Source organism: Astatotilapia calliptera, chromosome 4 (genome assembly GCF_900246225.1).
Source record: "Astatotilapia calliptera chromosome 4, fAstCal1.2, whole genome shotgun sequence".
NCBI classification, from domain to species: Eukaryota; Metazoa; Chordata; class Actinopteri; order Cichliformes; family Cichlidae; genus Astatotilapia; species Astatotilapia calliptera.
The window spans coordinates 10201409-10222378 of record NC_039305.1 but is presented as its reverse complement, the minus strand read 5'-3'; the positions used below and the strand labels follow the sequence as shown (position 1 = coordinate 10222378).

The following is a 20970-nucleotide window of genomic DNA, read 5'->3' as shown; positions in this document are numbered from 1 at the left end:
AAGCCCCTAATCGCGTCTTCTTTGTAGGATATTCTGATGCACGAGGAGTTGTCCACATACGCAGACGAAGTCTTTGAGTCACCGTCTGAGGCGGCCGTGAAGGAGGCCGAGCCCAGCAGCAAGAAGGATGAGACGGAGCTGACAGGCAGCGCCCTAGATAAGACGGAGCTGGAAAGAAGTCATCTCATGCTGTGAGTTGCCACAGGGTTTGTCAGTGAGGCTGTGCTGATAATTTTAACATGAATCTTCATTCCTGGAAAGCAGTTTTCTCATGAAAAGTGCAAAAGATATGAGTCAGACAGTAGTGTTAGTTTAGATCAGTGTTTCCAAAAATCAAAATATAATAGACAATATAAAAAGCAATATATAAACTGACAGTGTAGGTTTGTGATTCTGGTTGGCGATGTTGTCTGACATTGTCGCAAGTTGGAAATTTGTTCTAAAAGACAATGCACTATCTGATGAGGACATACGTCTCCCTTTTATTTCAGACCTCTGGAGCGAGGGTGGCGTAAAGCCAAAGAAGGAACTGGACCACCAAAGGTGCCCTTGCGGCAGGAGGTCGTGAGTGTTCACGGACAGCGGCGTGGGCAGCGCATTGTTGTTCCTGTCAAGAAGCTTTTTGCCCGAGAGAAACGGCCCTATGGCTTGGGCATGGTGGGGAAACTCACAAACCGCACCTACCGCAAGCGCATTGACAGCTACGTCAAGAGACAAATAGAGGATATGGATGACCACAGGTACAAAACTTCTCACTAATGAGCAGTTCTACCCCACAGTGGGTGATGTTGATGAATGTGTAGCTGCTGCTTATTAAACATGTTCTTTGTCTCTTCTAGGCCTTTTTTTACATACTGGATCACCTTTGTCCATTTGCTCATCACTATCTTGGCTGTGTCCATCTATGGTTTTGCACCTCCAGGCTTCTCCCAGCATGAGACGGTTGATTCTGTGAGTCCAGGCTCAGATGGGGGATGTATGTGCATTGACGCCTTGGCAATTTTCATCTTTCAATAATGTGTAACCTTTCTTTTTTTGTGTGTGATAATTCAGGTTTTAAGAAACAAAGGTGTGTATGAAAATGTCAAGTTTGTACAGCAGGAGAACTTTTGGATTGGGCCCAGTTCGGTAAGCTGTCTTTGATTATGTGTTTTTTTTTTTGTTGTTGTTGTTTTTTTTTTGTAATTTGTTCTTTTTTAAAATCTTAGAGTTCATGCATAAATGTCAGCAAATTATTAAATTTTTTCCTTTATACCTCTATCCATTCATTTTTAGGAAGCCCTGATCCACTTGGGGGCCAAATACTCTCCATGCATGCGCCAAGACCAGCAAGTGCATGATCTCATCAGGGAAAAGAGGGACATCGAAAGAAACTCTGCCTGCTGTGTGCGCAACGATCGCTCAGGCTGCGTCCAAACCTCAGAGGAGGAATGCTCGGTCGGTAAACAACCCTTTATTTTGGGATCCTTGACATTTGCAGCTCTGCATCAAAGAGAAGCCGTGGGCAATGTTGATTTCTTGTTTTCAGAGTACTCTGGCTGTGTGGGTGAAATGGCCGGGGCATCCCAGCACTCCCAAGTTAAATGGTAAAGACAGACAGTACGGTTCAGTGTGCCATCAGGATCCCAGGTAAGGCGCCTAGTAGTTTCAGTGGTTGAAGCTTGCGGTGTTTATTTAATGATAACGACACTGTACTGCTATACCTTCTGTGCTTCCAGGATATGTCTAGAGCCAGCCTCAGTGTCACCTCATGAATGGCCCGATGACATCACCAAGTGGCCAGTGAGTATGCTGAAACGCCGCTTGGTTTTGAGGCCCAAACAGAAGAAGGATAGATCAGATTGTGATTTTTCTCAAGAGAGTCCAGGATTTAAATCTAGAGCTAGGCCCTCCTGTGTGGCGTTTGCATGTTGTCCCTGTGTTTGTGCCGGTTTTCTCGAGGAGCTGGTACCCTCAGCACTGCAGGGCAACCACCCACTTTTCCACTACTAAGGATCGATTAAATGCATTAAAATAGTTTTTTAAATCTCACCTTTATTGCTACGACTGGTACAGTGGGGCAAAAAAAGTATTTAGTCAGCCACCAATTGTGCAAGTTCCCCCACCTAAAATGATGACAGAGGTCAGTAATTTGCACCAGAGGTACACTTCAACTGTGAGAGACAGAATGTGAAAAAAAAATCCATGAATCCACATGGTAGGATTTGTAAAGAATTTATTCGTAAATCAGGGTGGAAAATAAGTATTTGGTCAATAACAAAAATACAACTCAATACTTTGTAACATAACCTTTGTTGGCAATAACAGAGGTCAAACGTTTACTATAGGTCTTTACCAGGTTTGCACACACAGTAGCTGGTATTTTGGCCCATTCCTCCATGCAGATCTTCTCGAGAGCAGTGATGTTTTGGGGCTGTCGCCGAGCAACACGGACTTTCAACTCCCGCCACAGATTTTCTATGGGGTTGAGGTCTGGAGACTGGCTAGGCCACTCCAGGACTTTCAAATGCTTCTTACGGAGCCACTCCTTTGTTGCCCGGGCGGTGTGTTTTGGATCATTGTCATGTTGGAAGACCCAGCCTCGTTTCATCTTCAAAGTTCTCACTGATGGAAGGAGGTTTTGGCTCAAAATCTCACAATACATGGCCCCATTCATTCTGTCCTTAACACGGATCAGTTGTCCTGTCCCCTTGGCAGAAAAACAGCCCCATAGCATGATGTTTCCACCCCCATGCTTCACAGTAGGTATGGTGTTCTTGGGATGCAACTCAGTATTCTTCTTCCTCCAAACACGACGAGTTGAGTTTATACCAAAAAGTTCTACTTTGGTTTCATCTGACCACATGACATTCTCCCAATCCTCTGCTGTATCATCCATGTGCTCTCTGGCAAACTTCAGACGGACGTGCACTGGCTTCAGCAGCGGAACACGTCTGGCACTGCGGGATTTGATTCCCTGCCGTTGTAGTGTGTTACTGATGGTGACCTTTGTTACTTTGGCCCCAGCTCTCTGCAGGTCATTCACCAGGTCCCCCCGTGTGGTTCTGGGATCTTTGCTCACCGTTCTCATGATCATTTTGACCCCACGGGATGAGATCTTGTGTGGAGCCCCAGATCGAGGGAGATTATCAGTGGTCTTGTATGTCTTCCATTTTCTGATGATTGCTCCCACAGTTGATTTTTTCACACCAAGCTGCTTGCCTATTGTAGATTCACTCTTCCCAGTCTGGTGCAGGTCTACAATACTTTTCCTGGTGTCCTTCGAAAGCTCTTTGGTCTTGGCCATGGCGGAGTTTGGAGTCTGACTGTTTGAGGCTGTGGACAGGTGTCTTTTATACAGATGATGAGTTCAAACAGGTGCCATTCATACAGGTAACGAGTGGGGGACAGAAAAGCTTCTTACAGAAGAAGTTACAGGTCTGTGAGAGCCAGAGATTTTCCTTGTTTGAGGTGACCAAATACTTATTTTCCACCCTGATTTACGAATAAATTCTTTACAAATCCTACCATGTGAATTCATGGATATTTTTTTTTCACATTCTGTCTCTCACAGTTGAAGTGTACCTCTGGTGCAAATTACTGACCTCTGTCATCATTTTAAGTGGGGGAACTTGCACAATCGGTGGCTGACTAAATACTTTTTTGCCCCACTGTAAATCCTGACACCCTTCTAATATTTATGTTATACCTCAAAACACAGAAATTTTAGATCATTTGCAATTTAGCAATGTTATCATCTTTCTCCCTGCTACTTTTATACTATTCTCAGTATAAAAAATGCTTGCTTTTGGTGTAGCTGAGTTGTAAAAAAAAAAAAAATTTACACTACAGAATTCATTCTGTTTTATTTTAAAATTTTTGCCTTGGATATAATCAGGATAAATTGACTGTTGTTCCCTTTTTCCCTGGCTTTTAGGTTTGTACCAGGTACAACACAGGGAACCATACCAACCTGCCTCATATAGACTGTACCATCACAGGCCGACCCTGCTGCATTGGAACCAAAGGGAGGTGAGGAGAGAAACATTTATTCCAAATAAATTGCACACTGGATGAATAACCACTTGATTCACTTGCTTAACACATGCCATTTGCTTTCTTCAAGGTGTGAAATTACATCCCGGGAATATTGTGACTTCATGAAGGGCTACTTTCATGAGGAGGCTACTCTTTGCTCTCAAGTAAGCAACTCTGTTTAATACAGAAGAAAGAAAAAAAAAACCACTTAGTACTGATTAGAAAGATGTGGGGGGGTTTAATGTTTAAGGAACTGTGTAGGTGTCTGCCTTTCTTTCCAGTTTTTCCATTCCTTGTTTTGGGTTTTCATTATGACTGTGTGATGTTATTATGTCACGACACCGTGTTCTGCCCTTTCTTTAGGTGCACTGCATGGACGATGTGTGTGGACTGTTGCCTTTCCTCAACCCTGAGGTCCCAGATCAGTTTTACAGGCTCTGGCTCTCACTCTTCCTACATGCTGGGTGAGTCAGTCGCTGGCAGTAGCTGCTCATTCAGCTTTCTACCTGGCAAAAGAATCAAGTACTAATAAAAGTAATAGTTGGAAAGTTTTAACAGGTTTTGTGGTGTTTAGTTATTGTTTCAAGACAACTTCTAACATGAGCTGGATTAAACAAAAAGAAAATAATAATAATAATAACTAATTTCACCAACCAGAGGGACAATTAACACAGTTCTTCTTATCAGACAGTGGAAATGGTCCACGTCAGGGTCTGTGTTAGCACCAAGCAGCGAAGACAGAAATTATTAAAAGATCTGAATCAGGCAGGTTTATCCGCCCAAGATGTTTGCCACACACAAGGAAATTAGCTCTTGGTATCAATATGTCCTCGTATCACAACAAATCAAATACAGAGGCATCCTCAACACATATATGAAAGATGAATAGATGGGTAATAGAAGACAACAAAAGGAGGTGAGGACAAATAGTGCCTTTACAGACAATGAATTATATGTGGTTGGTTCCTGTTTGTTTATTAAAAAAATACACACTGAATGGGAGAATATGCCAGTTAAGAAGTGTTGAAATAGTGTTGGCTAGTTGATTATGTAGGCACCTGAGTACTGCAGGGATGACTTTTTCATTCTTTAAATTATATTATATTTATTGGTTGCTAACTGTGCTCTACACTTTTTGGAATAGTGCAGAAAATAAGATAATATGCATATAATAATAATATCATAAAGTTTCTCATACTTATGTGAGTTTTTGGCACAACAAACTTCACAAATTAATGCATCTTTCATTATTACTGAAGCACAAATGCAGTCACATAAAGTAAGTAATAATATTACCAGTCCAAGTTCCTGTGCTTGGCAAAATGAAGAATAATTTCCAGGAAATCCTCTGTAATATCATAATGCCACTTGTTAGCAAATGGCATCTCTGGAATACATAAAAACTAAGAACTCGTGGGTAGTTTATTTCTGTTTTGTAAAGTAAACACAACAAGATTGTAAACTGACATGTGACGTGTTCATTTACCTTGCAAATGCAAGGGGTCACCCGTAGGCGAGAGTGGTGCATGCTCTACGTGCAACCGCCAATTTTTACTTATGTGCGACTGAACTATAAAGCACTTAGTAAATAATAATGTTCCTTATTTTGCTGAATAACTAAATATTCCACAATAATGTGTTAGATATAAATACAGTTGCCCAAACTGACATTTTAATATTTGACGTGTCAGATAGTGACAGGAGTGCACGCTGCATGAATAGGCAGAGAAGTGACAGGTTTTCTGATTCTTCTTGCTGACGCTTCACTTGTCGTTGCCACATTTGACTCCTGCAAATGTTCTTTGGTTTGGCAGCTCTGGGTTCATTGCCCTGTTGGTAGCGCATCCTATAAAACTGCTGCATTCAGGAATTTCCTTTTTTTATACATATTTTTCTTTTAAACCAGAACGTTTGTGCAATACAAATTCAAGGGAAGCTCTGTTCTCCCCTCCATTGTTGGGGGGATTTAATTGTTCTCTGTCTTTATTCCTGTTTAAAAGTGTATATATAATAATGTTATTATAATACAATATCATTAGAGAGATAGGGGCAATCTTCTTATCAGATGAACCAGCAGTGCCTCATATGCAGTTGGCTAAAGTTACTCCAGCTGTTTTCCATGTGTTCCACGTATTCATTACTTGCAGTTATTCGCAGTATATATCAGACTGTCAGTTTCTCTTTGGTGTAGTTTAGACCTGTCAGTCAGGCAGCACAAAGAGCTGACCTTAAGAAGAGCAGTGCTTCATCTTTATTCAGTCTCTTATCTCTCTCCTGGGTAATTAAACAAAGTGCCCTCGCCACACGAACTCATTAAGCTTCAGTGAGATGGAGGCTGATTTTGCTGTTGAGCAAAGTCATTCCCACTCGGCACTTGAGGGGCTTGCCTCTTCAACACAGAGGGATTATCTTCCCAACACGTGCGGCTTTTCACCCACATTCACTCGCGCATCACACTCGTCACACATATGAACTATTTGTCATTGTCTGTCCTCCCAGAATCCTTCACTGCCTGGTGTCGGTGGCTTTCCAGATGACCATCCTGAGGGATCTGGAGAAGCTGGCAGGCTGGTTGCGCATTTCAATCATTTACATACTCAGTGGCATCACTGGCAACTTAGCTTCAGCCATTTTCCTGCCCTACAGAGCAGAGGTGATCACCAGCTAGACACAATACCTTTCACAAAATGACAAGTAATTTTGATCAGATATAAAAGACTGAACAGCTCATTGTGTTTTCTCAAGCCTGTGTCCCTCGATGCTGTCTTTGTCTCAGGTGGGTCCAGCTGGCTCGCAGTTTGGGATTCTGGCCTGCCTGTTTGTGGAGCTGTTTCAGAGCTGGCAGATCCTGGCCCAGCCCTGGAGGGCCTTCACCAAGCTGCTGTGTGTGGTGCTCTTCCTCTTTGCCTTTGGGCTGCTGCCCTGGATTGACAATTTTGCCCACATTTGTGGCTTCATCTCTGGCTTCTTCCTGTCCTTCGCCTTCCTACCCTACATCAGCTTTGGCCGCATGGACCTGTACCGCAAACGCTGCCAGATTATCATCTTCCTGCTGGTGTTTGTTGGACTCTTTTCAGGCCTCGTGGTGCTCTTCTACGTCTACCCAATCAAGTGTGAATGGTGCGAGTTGCTCACCTGCATACCCTTTACAGACAAGTTCTGCGAGAAGTATGACCTCAATGCTCACCTCCACTGAAGTGTGAGCACTGCAGGAAGGCATCAGGTCAAAAGACACGGACTGGCTGGGGGATTGTCTCCCTCTTCTATGTGGACTATGATAATATGCTTGTGTTATTTTACTCAATATGAATACCCATACCACTCATCATAAGGACTTATTTTCATCATCACTCCTTCACTGTCGAGTGAAACAAAGCTAAGGCACTTGTGAACCTCACCAAAACACCTAGCTGTCCTGCAGAAATGAGAAAAGCCAGCGCTGGAACAATGAAGATTTTCTTTCCCCTTTTTTTGTACATTCACCCTCCAGGCAAAAGATTTATTAATATTATTATCCAGGCAACCTCATACAAAAGCAGGGACAAAAATCAGATATTGATACCTTTGGTGCCTTGTTGATAAATGTACCAACTACTGCCATATTTTTGTTACATTATGCTGAGCACTCGAATGTTATCTCTCCTTTTTTTTTTTTATTGCTTCTCAAGAAGTGATTACTGTTTTGAACACGGTAGTGTTTTAGCTACCTGTCTACTCACATGTATTTGAAAAGAAAAGTAAAAAAAAATCTACAAAATGAAAATGTCTGCCTCTCCTGCTTGAGCACATGATGAAGATCGCTTTAAAGTATTTAAACTCATAAGAATTCAAACAAAACCACAACAAGCTATGGGATTGTATTACAGCTTGGATTTGTATGGTTTATAAAAATAGAATTGTATTTACACTGAGATGTTGTTTACAGTAATTGCCTTCTATAATAATTAAAAACATTATTAATCTATTGTACAAGTGACAGAAGACTAGATAAATAGATAACTGAGAAAAGCAACAGGTTCATTTTGTTGCTTGAGCACCTAAATCCACTGTTGTTCCCCTCAGGCCTTAACACAGACTTAACTCCATGTTCAGTGGATCAGGGGACGCATTAGGATACCGAACCCAGGCCAGCTATATTCGTGTCCTCTTTTCTCCTGCTGCAGTATTTTGTGCTTGACAAGAGTCCATGTTAGAAATAAGTGGAGTGGAGAGTGCAGGGTAAGGATTGAAGGACTAGCAGTCGCTGTTCCGCCGTGAGTACGCCTGTCCAGATAGAGTGTACTCCATCTCTTGGAAGTGCATGTTAGATACTGTGATGGCTGATGGCCCTATCTCCTTGAAGCCAGCCTTGAGGTAGAAGGGCACGAGGAAATCCTCGCAGATCAGCAGAGCTCGACGGAGGCCTGGCATGCAGCTCACGTACTGCAAGTAGCGCCACAAGATGATGGAGCCCTTTCCCTGCTGGCGGCAGTGGCGGTGCACAGACAGCACATGGATGTGCACAGTGGAGCTGTCTGGGACATGCTGAGTCATGGCCTCCTGGTTAAATAGAAGTAATGTTATTAAAAAAAAGAAAAAAGAAAATGAATGAGCCACAGAATCACAGTCATTTCACCAAAATCAGGCAATTGTGAAATACCTGTGAAAGCCTCTCCTTGTCCCAGCCAGAGCCGATGATGAAAGCTACCAGCTGTCCCTCTTCAAACCAGCCCAGAGACAGCTCAGGGCACTGACCTAGGAAGTTAAGAACTTCATCCAGGGTAAGTGGACACTCTCCAGACACAGATATAAATGCTGGGGAGGATTTTAGAGAGTGCGTCAGTTTGTGGGAGGAATGAAAATGAAAGCATGAAAGAAATATGCTCTCACTAACTCTGTAAATGGCACTAAGATGAAGTTACACATTAATATGTTGCTTATATGAAATGCAACGATCTTGCCTAATGACTTGCCTTCTCTTTCAATCTCGAACACACTGATGGCATCCTGTGGTGTGAGGTTCCTGAACTCGCTGGCTGGGAGTGTGTGCCGCCTCTGTTGCAGAGAGCTGTCCACCCTGACAGGTGTCTTCTGAAAGAAGGGTTTGAAGAACAGTAAGCCACTGACCTGTTGTGTCATCATGCCTCAATACAGCAACAACAGGAGCTTCTGATTATTTTACACAGTTCCTCCTGTGAGTCTGTCTCCTTTTTTCCAGCCTTTTTCTACTAGAACTTTTAGTAGCAGTCAGATAAAGTTAAACCCTGCAAACAAAACCTCCCGTGCCCTGCTTTTCCCACAGCTCTGAGTCCAGTCTTAGTCACCTCAGCTGGCAAGATGCTGACCTTCTCGCCTCCCCCACTCTCTCTCCCTCCTCCTCTTTTTTTAACTGATCTCTAAGTGGCTGCTTCCAAGTAGGATAGCTGTCTGTGCACGTGCCACCGAAGTCTTTAAATCCTCTAACGTTAAACAGCAGACTTTATTGTTCTTGCTGTATTTTTTATGCGCTTTATACTTTGGATTTGGTTTGCACTGCCACATTAAGAGATTGACAAGTCTGTAGCTGCAGCAGTTCAGTGAGAATTTTTTACTTATTAGTATTCAGAAAGCTTTAATCATTCCAACACTGAGATAAACATTTGAATCAACCTCGTGTCAGAGTAGTTACAGAAGTCTTTTTTTAGTTTTTCCCTCTGTGTTAGAATATCTTTTTGTAATGGTAATATCCTGCCTGCACAGATGGAATAACTCAGGCAGATTAATTGTAAAACTGTGAACCTTCAGTATGAAAAAAAGTGTGTTGTTGAGATACTAGTTTTCATGGGCACATGGATATTGGCACATGCACATTTGCATGTCCTCTGGGTTTTGTCTTGTTCAGCGTGGGGATGTGCAGGACATGGTGTGACTGTTGTGGTGATGCTCGTGTTTTTAGAGACCAAGGGCGTCGGGGCTACTTTGACTGAACTGAGTAAGGAGGAGAGATTTTATGCGGATTGCTGTGGGGGTGATTTCATGCCTTAAAGAGATTTAGCACAGGCTAATTAAATGAGAGCGCACGAGCATCAGCTGGCCTTGGGTAAACCTGTTTACACAGACGTGTTTAGCTGTCAGCACAACAGTAGAATTTCAAAGGACACTTTGAGTTCACTCTACAGCAAACCACTTCATGTCATGAAATAAAACCACAGTGCTTCTATATCACAAATTCTGTGGATGTGTATGCATTGCATTCCTAAACTTCTTCATCTAATAAACTTTTTCATTGGATTTTCCTTTGTTAAGACTGAAAAAAGAAAGCCTTATTTCTCTGGCCCCAAGAGTTTTATATTTTATACTGCAGTTATTTGGCTGTACAAATACTTTCTCCAAATGGCCTCAACTATTAAAAAAGGAACATTATTATTAGGGATTACTGCTTCATACCACTCCTCCCTTTGGCCTTGGGCTGTAATGATGTTTTGTAAATCTCATTTATTCTGTGTTATCTGGACAGCCTGCTAATCACAAATACAAGAACATCTATGTGAGCCGGATCATCAGATGTCAGGCATGTACACAGCCAGAGATTGCGTTACCTTTTCTGACCTGGGAATCGTTCAGTGCTGAACACACTGTTACAGTTAAACAGTGACAGAGTTGACTTTCACTCATTCAGACAAATTTAGAAAAGGAAACGAACCTCTGACGCTCAAAGGTGTAAGCATGTGAAAGCTTATTAAACTCTGACGTTATGTAATTTAGCCTCGCTGACCCACTGACCAAAGTGTCATAGATCTAATCTAATGTGTGCGCGCGTGTGTGTGTGGATACACACATACTGCACACATGCACATTTCTACAGTGTATTATGTTTTTACAGGCTAGCTTGAAGCGAGCTTGTGTAACCGAATCCTCATTAAACTTTAAACTGGCTTACAGCTGTTGTTGTCTGAGCTGGGCAGCAGCTAATCATGACTGCAGAAAAGCTCTGAGACATTTTGCATCAGACGGGTGGAAAATTCTTACTGAAATGAGCTGTCGTTCATTTATTTATTCTTCTGGGATACATTATATCCATTTATTTAAATATCAGACTAGACTTCATGTTTTAGATGTTCTGGTGATTTAATTGTTTATTTTAATATGGGTGTAACCTCCTATGTGTGTTATCATACATATATTTGCACATTCATGCATATGTAGGTTCAGGATAGAGAATTCACTCAGACCTTCTTCACAGTCAACGCTCCCTGTGAAAAATACACTGAAATGTGATCCAAAGCTACACGTTTCCTTGGCCATGTGGCCAGTAGAGAGCAGTGTTCACAGTGACAGAAGACTCCTTATTGTCATGTTTATACACAATAAAAGATATAATCCAAAGTAGCAGAGTGCTTAAGTGTAATTCTAAAACCCTGTGTCAGGTGCTTGGTCTTCATAATGACAGAAACAGAGTATGCACACTTTTAATTTTATTTGATAATATACATAATATTTATTGATACTAGACTTGCCAGTATTCTGTTTGCTATTGTGCACACAGCAAAAAAGAAAAAAAGAAGAGAAGACAGACTTTGATAACTTTGAATTTTTCTTTGCTTTTCATCCGTTTACATGACGCAGTGCATAACATAGGAAACTGTGCTATCACTGAACCTTTTTGGGTGTGACCAAGTATTTGTCTACATTTAAAGAACACAGATTTGTATGTTTTTATCAATTTCAGGACCAACATCTTCATCTGAAGCTTGACAGATTTAATTGATATTGAGTGATGACTGCAAACATCATTTTACATCTCTTATGTTCTTCATCCACTACTAAACGTGTGTGCTTTTCTTCACGATGCTTGTAATTACCTTGTAAAACTCTGAATCCTTAAACTTCTGGGCTAATTTCCTACATCTACACAGTAGCAAATGTCACTGTTTTACTGTCAAAAACTTGTACATTTGTCAGCATTAAACTGTAATCTGTGAGCTCTACAGCATAATATTGTCTTAATAGAATTGTGTTCTTGAGATGATCAGCAAACAACTTGCAGTTGAAGTAATGACTCTTTCTTTATTGTTATACACATGCTGCTATACACACACGGGAAGAGACAGGTATTGATTTTACAGAGAGCCAAATACCACTTAGTGTGGAGTTATCCTGGATACCAGGTCAACAGTGGTCAGAACGGGAAGGCACAGTGTCAAGTTGAAATGGCACAGAAAAGGAGGGAGTAAAGACAAAATAAGCACGTTACCAAAAGTAAAAAAAAAAACCATTCAAAGGAGTCAGAGGTTTAAGCATCTACAAATTCACATGCAAATGCGAGCCCAATTATTAAGATGCATTTGCCTTTGCATCTATTGCATTGGATGCCTTCCTTTCAAAAACACAATTGTTACGAGGAGAACCCACTTGAACCTAAACACTAATATTGAATGCATAATCAACACATGGCAATAACATAGTAAATGAACAGTTCAATTGAATATTGCTCAATAACAACATACGTTTTTCCAGTAGCATGAAGTTTGCGATACGAAAAAAAGGCTCTGTACATCAGCATAAAAAAAAATCCTGTCTACGGGCTGAAACTGTTGTATACTGTGGCATTTTTAAGAACACTAATGTCCATTGCAACAAGCAGGCAGCCACATTAATTCAAGGCACATAGATCTATATGCAGTGTGCTACACGTACACAACCAAGGTAAGTACAGTCGCTGCAGCCACACAAACACGTGACCCCTTTTTTTGCAGCTACATCACAGAAGCAGACACTGGCATTGCCACGGAAAAAAAGGGACTGTAGAAAGTTGCCACATATACCACGAGCACCCTTACTGTGCCACACTAAGTCAGCAAACATGTAGGTGCAGCATCTATGCTTGTAGCAGGCTTTAGCTATCTTTGAGTTCAGCTGTTAGGATGTAAATCTGTAGCTCTTTTTGATTATCAAAGTCTTAAATATTGTGCATGTTAACTGAATGTAGTTCCTTTATTTATATTTTTTTTATATATTATATAATATATATATAAAAAAATGTACAATTTTAAAGGCAACTACACAGGACTCTAGTTGTAATACATAGATATATAGTTTGAAATGATAAAACCATGTGTTGATGTTTTAGACAGCAGACAGCTTAAGACATATGTCATTATATACTTTTGTTGTGAGGAATGAATTATAACTGATTTTGTTGGGAGAGCAAAATCACCTCAAATGGCCACACGGATACACAAGTAATACAAATTCTTTAGAATTTAGTGTCAAAAACTTTGATACAGCGTTAATTTAAAGTAAGTGCGCTTAAAAGCACCACCATGACAGGTAGTGAAATTTCTCTGGAATAAACAGTACTAAACAACAACTCGACGACTGAAGACCATTCGAGAGTTAATAAAAAGCTGGGGGGAGTTGATCTTTTTTTTTTAAACTTCAGTCATAGAACAAGCCATCACAAACATCTTTGCGACCGTCCAATTTCTTTTGTTTTGTCAAGAGATGCTGATGGAATAAACAGAGTCCTGCCTCACTCTTGTTAACTTCCTTTCGGGGCTGTTGTCAGCTCTGATCACGCAAGCAGAAGACTGAGCTGTGGGGGTGAAAGGAATGAAAGAGCTGGATGATCTCTGAAGCAAAGATGGGAGGAGTTAGTGGATGAGATGTTCATCTTCCATATGAAGGCTGCTCGTGGGACACAGGAGAGGCTGGCTGGAGCAGTTTGTGCTCTGACTTTTCAGGCTTTCTGATGACCCTGGGGTTGGAAAAAGGGGAAACAATCAATAGATAAGAAACATAGTTAAAAGTGAAGTTTCCTTTCAGACTTTCAGTAGGAGAACAAACTGTTCTACACCAGTTTGGCCTTGCAGGCATTTAATTGTTGATCATAACAGAACATATCACTGCTGGGGGGAGGTTTCTAGCTGTGAATGATAGCAGTGAATGTTACCATTATCATCAGTAGAGCTCATACACAGAGAAGCAGAGCAGACAGGAAAGCCTACATACCACAGTTATTCCTCCATACCAATAGAGCAGGAATCAGGACCTAGAGCTGGCCAAAGTGAGATGGTAAAAAGAGACAAGATGGCAGGGAACAGAAGAGGGGGGGTAGATAACACACAGAAGCACCAGAGCACACACGTTAGAGGCAAAGCACACAGAATTGCAGCCTTAAAGTCCAGGGTTAAAGAAGAAAGACACTGAGCTGAAGTACCAGAGGGAATATTTAACTTCCAGTCAACAGTGACAAGTCTTCACTTTGTGAAGACCTGATTTGCTCTAAGCTTTCATCGGAAAGTACAGGTCCAAAGTTTAAGAAATGACACATCTTTCATTTTTATCACTTCTTCCTTAATTAAAAGGATCCTTGTAAGGGCTTTTTTTTGTTCTTCGTCCCAGATGGAAAAGCTCTTACCTGGCAAAGACAGATCACCTGGTGGGTCACTCTCTGTTTTGGTCAAGCTACTGTGTTCACTGATGCAGTCCTGCAGAATGTCTCCTCCAGAATGCATCCTGTCCTCTGGATACCAACAAAGTCCAGAATGTCATCACTGTCACTCAAACACATGACTGTTCACTGAGAACCAAAGGAGAAAACTCACCTTCATCTGGAGACAGGGATTCTGCCACGTCCTCAGTCGCTGTGGCCTGGAAGAATAAAGGAAGGTAGGTTTTTGTCTGTACTGGTGTCAGAGCTTAATGTCAGTTAGTGAAGAAGAAGCTTACATCTGTGGGGGCGGGGCTACTGGACAGAAGAGTGTGTGGCTGAGCATCAGACATCTCCGACAGCTTCTCTTCATCCTCCTCCTGGATTGGAGACGATGGAGACCTCAGGGTGCTGGAGGGGAACAATGCAGAAAAATAAGAAATACTTAACTATACTATTAGAAGTGGTAATTTAATTATTCACGGTGACATTCATGCACAGAATTTGACTTTGACAAAAATATTCTAGCCCTTAGATAAGCCCTTGGGCCTTCAGCCTCTAACAGGCCCATTTTACATGATTATGTCAGCTCTAAATTTTCCTCTAAAAAAGAAAATTTGCTGGAGGCATAAAGATTAACTAAAAACACAGCTCTTTACAGGAAATGGATAAAGGGGTAAATCTGATTACTGGCAGAGTCTCATGGGAAATGATGTTTGACACCATTACATGCTATCCAATTTCCTACCTAAACCAGATTACTTGCAGTAAAGATTTTATGTCTTAGATTACCTGTCAGGTGACTTGCTGACTTTGCCTTTCTGCAGACTTCCATCGCTTAAATGCTCTGGAGAGCTTAACTGTCTGTTGTCCCCTCCCAGACCCCCAGAGAAATTGATGTCGTCATAGAGGGGGGCTGATGGGATGGCAGGAGACACCGAGCGCAAACCATTCAGGGCCTCTAACAGTGAGATGGGCTCGAAGCCAGGAGGAACTGAGTCTGTGCCCTGCAAAAAGTCAGTGAAAGAGAAAAGTGGATTTATTGTTGATCTTAATATTATAATAAAGATTTCAAAAAATTTTTTTTTACAGTTAATGCAGTTAGGTAAGATGCACAGCTGGTTAAAAACGTATATCTTACTGAGTGCTCATCGTGGTCCATAGTCTGAGCCAGAACTGGACTAAAGGACACGGGAGAAAGAGCTCCAGGCTTTTTCCTTACAGCTCTGATCTGAAGCAAGGCTCTGAAGGCTGGAAAGCAGATACATTCATTAATGAATTCATTGATTGAATCTAAACCTGCTCATATAGCATGACACAACTTTTTTTTTTTTTTAAGAAAGTAACACTTCTTACGCAGCCTGCAGATGGGGCAGTTGTTGGCCTGGTACCGCAGAGTGTCCGCACAGGAGTTGCAGAGACAAAGGTGTCTGCAGGGCAGGATAAGCGTGTCTCGCAGGTCAGACAAACAGACGACGCACTCATTGCTGTTGTCACTGTTCTCATCATCAGATGGCTAAAGAAGAACAAAAAGGCTTACAAATCAATCACAGCCAACTTTTTCCAACATCGTGATTCTTCTCAGTTAGCAATTCCAACCTTAGTTTCTTGGTTGTTTTTGTTCTCGATTCCATAAATCTCCTGCAAGAGGTAGCTTACACGGTCCACCTGAGAAAAAAGTAAAAAATGAAATTCAACATTTAGATTTTATAAAAAAAATATCCACATATTCTTAAAAGTTTGAAAGAAAACCCATTCACTACAAATGACTGTAAATCTGTTATGTATACTTAATAACATTAAAGTAGTGCTTGTCGCTCAAATGTAGAATAAATAAATACATTCAGAGTCTAAAGCGCAGGTTTACAATCAAGTCTATTTTAGAGATTGGCACACATCTGCTCACATGCTTTCACAGGCTGAAACATCCACCTTTCACCTGCTCTTTGATAGAAACATGCCACACATGGGCTGGATAAATAACTAACAGCTCAAATATGACTTTACTCTAAACTTCAATAACTTATAATAAAACAAGACTGAAATAAAAACCTTTATAAACTTACAATTTGCTTCTGCTTCAGAGGTTTCACTGAGAAACTCCCATCAACATGCTGGGGGGGGGGGGGGAGACAAGACATGTTTTAGCTCATATAAATAGTAAACATGCTCTCTACATGTTAAAATTATTTATTGTTTTTTAACATATACATACTCTTTCAAATGCTGCCAAAAGCACATGGGCATGTCCAAGACAATCTTGAAAAAAACAAAACATCAAGATTATTGAGGTAACAATTAAACTGTGATCGTAGTCCATTACTTTCAAATGTTAAAAAGGAGCCCACTGAGAGACGATTTCCAGCTTTTTAATTTTATTTTTTTGACTCCACTATAGTAGCTTTGCATGACTCAGAGTTCAAAATTATTCTATTTATCTTAAACAAGGCAGTTTAGCTTTTCTTTCTTGAAGGTCACCCTCCCTTCTAACCTTCCTCTGATTGGCTGCTCATCCCAAAAAGAAAGTTCATGGGGGTGGCTCTCCTGTTTTCACAAGAGAAAAACTGTTTGCCTGAGATGACTATATAAGGGAGATCTGCTTCCTCTGATATCATATAGAAGCAGAGAAAGGAGTCAGAAACCAAACACTTAGAGCACCTAAATGCCTAAACTTTTGGCTCACAAGAATTACCTGTACATAAACTGACCAAATTATCTAAAACTTTGGCCATGTTTGCTGTAAACATCTACAACTGTAGCATATATTAAAGACAAAATGTAAGAAAAAGTTCAACAGTCCCCTTTTTAACAGAGTCAATATTGGTATTAGTCCTGTGCAGCTCCAGCGACTTACCGTCCCCTTCATCAACCACAGCTTGGATCACCATGGGAAACACTCCTCGGTCGAGGTCGAAATTCAGCTTTAAAGGAGACAGTTACACATAAATAGAAGACATATATCAAATCAAACGTGGTGATGCAATGCTTTTTTATGTGCTAAATTAAACTGATTACAAAATGCATTAACTACTGCAAATGCTTACATCTTCTTCTTTCCATTCGCTGAAATCTATTTTAAAAGACGGCATGGAGAACTGCTGGCTCACCCCCCGCTTGTAATGCACAGTTTCAGAGGCCATCGACGGATCCTTTGGGCTGTACCTACATGTAGAAGACAGCAAAACTATCAAAGTTGACTTTGGAAATGACAGAAAAGGGAAGAAATATTCCAGTACAACCTGGAAACTTTTTGCTGCTGCACTTATACAGACATCAGCAATGAAGACTCAATGTGAACTAACACTTATATGTATTAAGAAATTCAGTACACTTTTTAAATAAAATCAAACTAAAGAAAATAGAAAACCAAGCACAACAGCAGCAGCCGCCGTCATTTTATGGATCATCTTGTTTGTTTCATAAGACGGCAACTTCAGACTATCACTTTCGTCTTTGTCTGAGTCTTATCTGGTATCCATGGTGACTGGTGGTTGCTAAGGACCCATTGCATCTATTCTAGACTTTGTGCTCTGGAGCTCAATCTCACACCCATAAAACAGCATTTAAATGTTTCTTGTTGTTACTGCTTCACATTAACATGAAGACGCTGTGTCAGAGCAGTATCAGTCTGTGTGAATGGTACAACTGATCCGCAGATGCATTTGCCCCATCTTTGTTTACTTCACACACGGCATGGATTTTTATTTAATAAGTAAAAAACCAGATGATGATTTGATTGTATTAATTGTAAGATTAAATCCTTACACTGCCATGCCATTGGAGAACTCCTCAAATGCCTGGCAGTAGAGGGTGATAGCCACTCGAGCATCAGCATCAAAAGTGAACTCCACACCATACTGGACCTTTGGTTTCCCGCCGTCCTCCGCCAGTGTGTCAGAGTCATCTTTATACCTACAATCCAGACATTTGACAAGGCTTAGGCCAATGTGACTGGCTTCATTAAAACTGTTATGGTGATGTTTCATTGTGATAGTGCCTTTATATCACTACCTGACCAAACGCAAAGAATCCTTCCTGATGTTCACCAGACTCCTCAGGGTTTTCACAGGCTCATGGGGTGCAGGTGTTACATATGGAAACTAGTGAAATAGAAGGATTTGAAATTATTGAAATAGTTCTACTGACCATTTTATTGATAAGAAATGTCAAACTGCTGTTGAAAATACAGTGCTAAACAGCAGGTTAAATAAACAACAGTTTTCACCTGCACTGGCCTATTTCCAAGAAAATTCAGGTCCATGTTTTCCCCAAAAAGGTATCCCTCTGGATGTGGCGTGTCAAATTTTTCTCCTCCCATGAAAAAGTGGCTGGCAAAATAATTCCCTGAAGGTGAGATATTTTAAAAGAAAAAGCGATGAACAGATTGGATGCACTCATGTTTAATAGTGCAGTCATTTCGGAAAAAGCAGCACAGCAACCTTGAAGCTTTAATTTTGATTCTTTTCAGCTATTTGTCAAATTTAAAATACTTCCATTATTCAGTTAATGCTAAGAAAACTAGTTTGGCAAGCAATAAAATGGTGGCTAAACTAGTTTATATACTCATCTTCACATTGTTTTTACAATGTGAAAAGATCTATATGCTATCAAACTGTTTAAAGGTTATTGCTTTAAAGGGTGAGAAACATTTGATGACATAGAGGGTCACTACGTCAACATCTATGATTCCCCAGTTCTTAAAAGTCCATCTACTCATGATCATCCTGATGAACATCAAGACTGTCTGTCTGTAATAGCCTAATAAACAGCCATCGTGCTTTATCCTCGGTGGCAGCAATGTCCGACACACCGAAAATACTGTAAATCTGACAAAAATGTTTTATTAAGTTACCGTCTATTGGTAAAAAAAAAAAAAAAAAAAATCGCAATCACATATGTTTACAATCATTATTTGTCTGCGCGGCTGACGGTCATTAGCAGAAAGCGCATTTAGACCGCACTAGTTAGGAAGATGGGGGTTTATGACGAATATGATTTCATCGGAGACATTGACGATCATTTACCAGATTTCGGTGGAAATCGGTAAGCCGAGTTGGCTTGAATATCGATGTCTTCAACACCAGCGATTCTACGACTCAGGATGGACCCCATCTCTGCTTTCTCTGTTGGGTCGCTCGATATTAGCTCCAGTTAGCTAGCAGCGAACGATGCGTCGGCAGTTCCAACTTCCTCTGCCTTCAGTCTAGACTAACACCAAAACGATAATAACACCAAACACAAATACACGCTTTATTTATTCTAACATTTTACTCGCTCTGTTTGTTGGTGGCTACGCGGCGAAAAGGAAAACAAATCGAAACGAGCTGTTGTTTTGCCAGAGGAGAGCTAACAAAGCAGGGAGATACGCTGATTGGCTGTCGCCGAGCGTTCCGGAGCGTTCGCTCTGTGTGTAGGGACTGCCCGGAGGTCCACACGGAGCTAATTTAGTAACGAAGGGAAGGTGTCAGAGCACGGGCGTCAGCTCCAATCCAGCAAATTCAACGCTGTATGAACTACGTGTAGGAAATGTTTGACCTAGGGTTAGGGTGCTTCCCAGAGGGTCATACTGATTTCTATAAAGTTAGAAAGCAGCAACAAACTGCATTGCATGGTTACAGATTACATAAAAAAGTCTATCAAAGTAGTTGCACTTAAATTAGTCTACAGCTTGCCAGTTGACTGATATGTAGCACTTCCTAGGTCACTGATGAAGGGAATTTTCAATACAGAATCACTGAAGAAATCTTGAGATTCCTTAGCATAGTTATGATTTTTTGTGGGGTTGGTTCGTTTATCTTTTATAAAAATTTTGGTCGCCCTTTACCAGTCCCAGGCCTTTAGCTCCTTGTATAATTTTCCCATGTGTGCTTTAGAAAAAAATTATAAACGATGACAAGGCATAATGCTGCTCACTGATTATCACCACTCTTGTCAGCTTAAAAATCTCTCCCATCAAAAGTGTTTTATTTAACTTTTTCTTTATAACATGGCAGCACAGTGTGTTGTTGGGGACTTTTTGTCCCCTGGCAGGGTCTCCAAAGTGATCCTGGGTGAGGGACCAAAGAGGGATTCAAAAACCCCTATAAGCAGAAGATCAAGGGAACTGTTCCTGCCTGGGATAGGGTTACTGGTTACCCTCTCGGGACCCTGGAGTCAGGCCCAGCGAGGGGCAAACGTCTGGTGGTTGGGCCTCCATTGCTAAAACTGCTGCACTGAAGCTGCAGGGAAACAGGGAACCATCAGGCTGAAGAAGGAGTCTTATTGGGCTTTGTTAGCCTGTGGGACTTCAGAGGCAGCTGATAGGTACCGACAGGCCAAGAGGAACACAGCTCGAGCAGTGGTTGAAGTAAAAACTCGAGTGTGGAAGGAGTTCGGAGAGGCCATGGAAAAACACTTTTGGACTGCCTTGAAGAGATTCTGGCAAACCATCAGGCGACTCAGAAGGGGAAGTGGTACTTTACCTACATTGTGTATACCTGTGGAGGTTCTCAGTGCTCCACGTCATCGTAGTCAAAGGAGCTTGGAAAGAAAAGCGTCTGGACTTCTTTAAGTTTCTTGTGAAC

The 20970-nt window shown here is 41.2% G+C and overlaps 3 protein-coding genes across 6 annotated transcripts in view; 1 reads left to right on the top strand and 2 right to left on the bottom strand.

Moving 5' to 3' along the window:
* rhbdf1a (rhomboid 5 homolog 1a (Drosophila)) overlaps window positions 1-7803 on the top strand; it is a 31251-nt gene extending 23448 nt beyond the window's left edge. For all 3 annotated transcript variants that reach the window (XM_026164521.1, XM_026164520.1, XM_026164519.1), the window contains 12 exons: window positions 28-191; window positions 492-740; window positions 840-951; window positions 1054-1128; window positions 1276-1437; window positions 1529-1629; window positions 1719-1782; window positions 3917-4011; window positions 4106-4181; window positions 4381-4481; window positions 6517-6670; window positions 6794-7803. In XM_026164521.1, coding sequence (XP_026020306.1) covers window positions 28-191; window positions 492-740; window positions 840-951; window positions 1054-1128; window positions 1276-1437; window positions 1529-1629; window positions 1719-1782; window positions 3917-4011; window positions 4106-4181; window positions 4381-4481; window positions 6517-6670; window positions 6794-7213 — 1773 coding nt within the window. In that variant the 3' untranslated portion in view covers window positions 7214-7803. The remainder of the gene's footprint in view (window positions 1-27; window positions 192-491; window positions 741-839; window positions 952-1053; window positions 1129-1275; window positions 1438-1528; window positions 1630-1718; window positions 1783-3916; window positions 4012-4105; window positions 4182-4380; window positions 4482-6516; window positions 6671-6793) is intronic.
* Window positions 7804-7872: 69 nt separating this feature from the next.
* aanat2 (arylalkylamine N-acetyltransferase 2) lies at window positions 7873-11952 on the bottom strand. Its single transcript, XM_026164524.1, has 3 exons — window positions 8970-11952; window positions 8657-8811; window positions 7873-8556 (listed from the first exon to the last, which is right to left on the bottom strand). The coding sequence occupies exons 1-3, from the start codon at window positions 9136-9138 to the stop codon at window positions 8251-8253; spliced, it is 630 nt and encodes a 209-aa protein (XP_026020309.1). The 5' UTR covers window positions 9139-11952; the 3' UTR covers window positions 7873-8250.
* A 70-nt stretch (window positions 11953-12022) lies between these two features.
* Window positions 12023-19837, bottom strand: mgrn1b (mahogunin, ring finger 1b). Of its 2 annotated transcripts, XM_026164523.1 has the most exons (17): window positions 19432-19837; window positions 18633-18751; window positions 18419-18507; window positions 18173-18319; window positions 17452-17569; window positions 17262-17328; window positions 16623-16666; window positions 16474-16521; window positions 16007-16075; window positions 15764-15923; window positions 15549-15658; window positions 15200-15414; window positions 14707-14818; window positions 14583-14628; window positions 14396-14500; window positions 13987-14032; window positions 13666-13732 (listed from the first exon to the last, which is right to left on the bottom strand). In XM_026164523.1, exons 1-16 carry the CDS (start codon window positions 19517-19519, stop codon window positions 13992-13994), a joined length of 1578 nt encoding a protein of 525 aa, XP_026020308.1. In that variant the 5' UTR covers window positions 19520-19837; the 3' UTR covers window positions 13666-13732; window positions 13987-13991. The 2 variants fall into 2 exon arrangements, with proteins under 2 accessions (XP_026020307.1, XP_026020308.1); XM_026164522.1 differs by lacking the exon at window positions 13987-14032 and having other exon boundaries at window positions 12023-13732; window positions 19432-19836.
* Window positions 19838-20970: the final 1133 nt, after the last annotated feature.